The sequence below is a fragment of the Homarus americanus genome, unplaced genomic scaffold, assembly GCF_018991925.1.
Source record: "Homarus americanus isolate GMGI-L3 unplaced genomic scaffold, GMGI_Hamer_2.0 scaffold49667, whole genome shotgun sequence".
NCBI classification, from domain to species: domain Eukaryota; kingdom Metazoa; phylum Arthropoda; class Malacostraca; order Decapoda; family Nephropidae; genus Homarus; species Homarus americanus.
The window spans coordinates 5,674,515-5,678,502 of record NW_024738608.1 but is presented as its reverse complement, the minus strand read 5'-3'; the positions used below and the strand labels follow the sequence as shown (position 1 = coordinate 5,678,502).

At 45.6% G+C, this 3,988-nt stretch overlaps 1 protein-coding gene across 1 annotated transcript; it reads right to left on the bottom strand.

The window, feature by feature from the left end:
* Positions 1-2,032: 2,032 nt before the first annotated feature.
* On the bottom strand, positions 2,033-3,181 carry LOC121874152 (TATA-binding protein-associated factor 2N-like). Its single transcript, XM_042378123.1, has 4 exons — positions 3,010-3,181; positions 2,856-2,970; positions 2,486-2,662; positions 2,033-2,339 (listed from the first exon to the last, which is right to left on the bottom strand). The coding sequence occupies exons 1-4, from the start codon at positions 3,179-3,181 to the stop codon at positions 2,033-2,035; spliced, it is 771 nt and encodes a 256-aa protein (XP_042234057.1).
* Positions 3,182-3,988: the final 807 nt, after the last annotated feature.

Sequence of the window (3,988 nt, the reverse complement as noted above, 5' to 3'; positions counted from 1 at the left end):
TAAAAGAGATTAGATTAGATATTTAAATAGACTGATAGACATAAGTAGATAAATATACAGGTATACTGTAGATCTTGAGTCGATAATTATCAGAAATTTTTTGCAATTTCTCTAATGTTTTTGTCGTAATTCTACTTTTTTTTTCTCCATAAATTTTGACTAATTATTTTTTCTAATGAATTTACCCAATTTTCTTTTATGATGTTCTAATCGTAGACAAAATAATAACAACAATCACAACAATAACAATAACAACAACAAAGAATCATTGGTACATCATCAACCTATGGTGGGGTGGGGTAGGGGGGGGGGTTGTAGGTGGTGACGTCAGGTGGAGGTGGGCGGGGCCAGGTGGGAGGTGAGGCAGGTGACGGGGGGTCAGTAGTGTGTTAGTGGGCGACCCGTACACACTCTCCTCCCGCGCTCCTCCTCCTTCTTCTCCTTCCGGACACTCCTGCGCACCTGTCAACACCTCTCGCCCGTCACTCACAGCTCCTCCCGTCATAATGTGTTCCGTCAAGATACGATTATTGCGATATGATGTACAGACAGAGTTAGTTAATGTGTTTATCGTTAGAGGGGGAGTTAAGATAAAGGTTTGGTTATATTATTTGTTATTTTTTTTTAGTTGTTGTTTAGGTAAATAACTTGTATGTATTTATTTATTTTGAAAGATTTGAATCATAGTATATTCATTGGTCTTAATGGGATCACGTGAAGATTAGTCACCCCAGCTAATTTCGTATGGTAATTAAGCACCCTAACGTAACCTACCTTAACCTAAACTAATCTAAACCTAACTCAACCTAACTTAAATTAACCTAACCAAACTTAACCAAATATAATCTAAATTAAACTAATCTAACCTAATCTAACTTCCCCCCCCCCCCAACCCTTCAGCGTTAGGGTGTTGCATCATCAGGTAAAATAAGCTGGGGTGCCTCATCTTATAAGCTGGGGTGCCTAATCTTCACGTAATCCCAGTAAATTATGTATAAGACATAGGATAAGAAAATAGATAGATAGATTAAAAAAAGGGAATAAGTCTTAAATATTTCAATATCACAAGAAAATTTTACAGATATGAACAACAGAAACTGAAGCAATTTAGTGTAAACAAAAAAGAGACATGTGTAAACAGTAAGAGACAAGTGTAAACAATAAGTATAAACACTAACAAACAAGTGTAAACAACAAGATACACGTGTAAACAGTAAGATACGCGTGTAAACAATATGACAAGTGTAAGCAATAAGACAAGTGTAAACATTAAGATACGCTTGTAAATAAGAACAGACAAGTGTAAACAGAAGGTGTAAATGGAAGTGTAAGTGAACCTCAATATTAGTCATCTAAGTATATATGCATACACGTCCCTCTTGAACACGTCACCCTTGAACACGTCACCCTTGAACACGACGACGAGCAGTAATGGAGACGTGTGTGTTGATGCCGAGGAGCCTGTGCCTGACGGAGACTCCTGGTGGGGGCGTGGTGAAGGTGGTGACGGCTACCTCCCTCTCCCAGGGCACTGTACTTACCCCTACCTCCGGCACCCTCCGTACTGACTACCTCCACCCACTGCAACACCTCCACCCATGTGATGTAAGTACTCTACCTCCACTCTCTTGTTATATCTCCACCCACTACTACACCTCCACCCACTACCACACCTCCACCCACTACCACACCTCCACCCACTACCACACCTCCACTCACTACTACACCTACCCACCTCCACCCACTACCACACCTCCACCCACACACCTCCACCCACTACTACACCTCCACCCTACTACACCTCCACCCACTACCACTCCACCCACTACCACCTCCACCCACTACCACCCACCCACCACACCTCCACCCACACTACCACACACCCTCCACCCACTACTACACCCACTCTCACCCCCCACCCACACCTCCACCCACCACCTCCACCCACTACCACCACCTACCACTCCACCCACACCCACCACACCCACCACACCTCCACCCACTACCACACTACTATTTTAATAGATAATTCTCAAATACATCTGCTGCAGTCGTTGCTGTAGTCACCGCTATAGTCACCACTGTAGTCACCACTGTATTCGCCGCTGTCACCGCTGTAGTCACCGCTGTAGTCACCGCTGTAGTCACCGCTGTAGTCACCACTATAGTCACCGCTGTAGTCACCGCTGTAGTCACGGCTGTAGTCACCGCTGTAGTCACGGCTATAGTCACCGCTGTAGTCACCGCTGTAGTCACCGCTATAGTCACCGCTGTAGTCACCGCTATAGTCACCGCTATAGTCACCGCTGTTCACCGCTATGTCACCGCTATAGTCACCGCTATAGTCACCGCTGTGCCGCTATAGTCACCGCTGTATCACCGCTCAGTCACCGCTGTAGTCACCGCTATAGTCCGCTGTAGTCACCACCGCTGTAGTCACCGCTGTCACCGTCACCGCTGTAGTCACCGCTGTAGTCACAGTCACCGCTCACCGCTGTAGTCACCGCTATAGTCACCGCTGTAGTCACCGCTATAGTCACCGCTATAGTCACCGCTATAGTCACCGCTGTAGTCACCACTGTAGTCACCGCTGTAGTCACCGCTATAGTCACCGCTATAGTCACCGCTGTAGTCACCGCTGTAGTCACCGCTGTAGTCACCGCTGTATAGTCACCGCTCACCGCTGTAGTCACCACTAGTCTATCACCGCTGTCACCGTCACTGTAGTCACCGCTGTAGTCACCGCTGTAGTCACCGCTATAGTCACCGCTGTAGTCACCGCTATAGTCACCGCTGTAGTCACCGCTGTACCGCTGTAGTCACCGCTATAGTACCGCAGTCACCGCTGTAGTCACCGCTCACCGCTGTAGTCACCGCTGTAGTCACCGCTGTAGTCACCGCTGTAGTCACCGCTGTCCGCCACCGCTGTGACCGCTGTAGTCACCGCTGTAGTCACCGCTGTAGTCACCGCTGTAGTCACCGCCACCTATTAGTCACCGCTGTAGTCACCGCTGTAGTCACCGCTGTAGTCACCGCTGTAGTCACCGCTGTAGTCACCGCTGTAGTCACCGCTATAGTCACCGCTGTAGTCACCGCTGTAGTCACCGCTGTAGTCACCGCTGTAGTCACCGCTATAGTCACCGCTGTAGTCACCACTGTATTCACCTAATACTATCTTCATTATCTTACTACATTCTCAACCGATATTTTGTGCTGTACTTTGTGTTTCCCGCTGATTGTTTATTACTCCCATAATGTCCCTGTATTACTGTAGCTTTTCCCTGTATCTGCCATCTAGGGGGAAGGAGGGAAGGCGAATAACAAAAACAAAAGAATAAACAAATTGCGTCATAAAATAAATAGAGAAAGAAACAAAACAAAACAGATCATGAGTGAGACACGATATGTACCCGTATGTTGTGTTGTTAAAGAGAAACAATTGAGACCCTGGAACTGTTTAATAGCTGTCTACTACCTACTACCATATTACCATACTTCCCCCTCAATTACCAAAATATCCCTCGGTCATATTGATATAGTATTCCCATATTACAATATATTTTCCGAGGTTTACTATAATTTTCCTTATTACCCTACCCTTTTCCCCCTGGATTTGCTATATTTTCCCTTATTATCACGATTTACCATATTTTCCCCCTATACTATAGCATTTTCTTCGTATTTGTTAAGTATTTACTACCTGTATTTTGTAATAATGAGTTTTAATGGACTTATGTATTCCTAGTCACATATTTTTTTGTCTTTTTTTATCAATTACCACTTTCATAACTGTACAAGGAAACACTACAACTACTACTGCAACACCAACACCTTCCACCTACACCACCAACAATATTCCATCTACACCACCTACACCTCCCCTAAACCCACTATCACCACCCGAAACACCCATACTTCACTTCACTACACCACCTACAGTAGCCGACCCTGATCCCGTGCACCCCCGTACTCAGTTCCCACGTGTAAG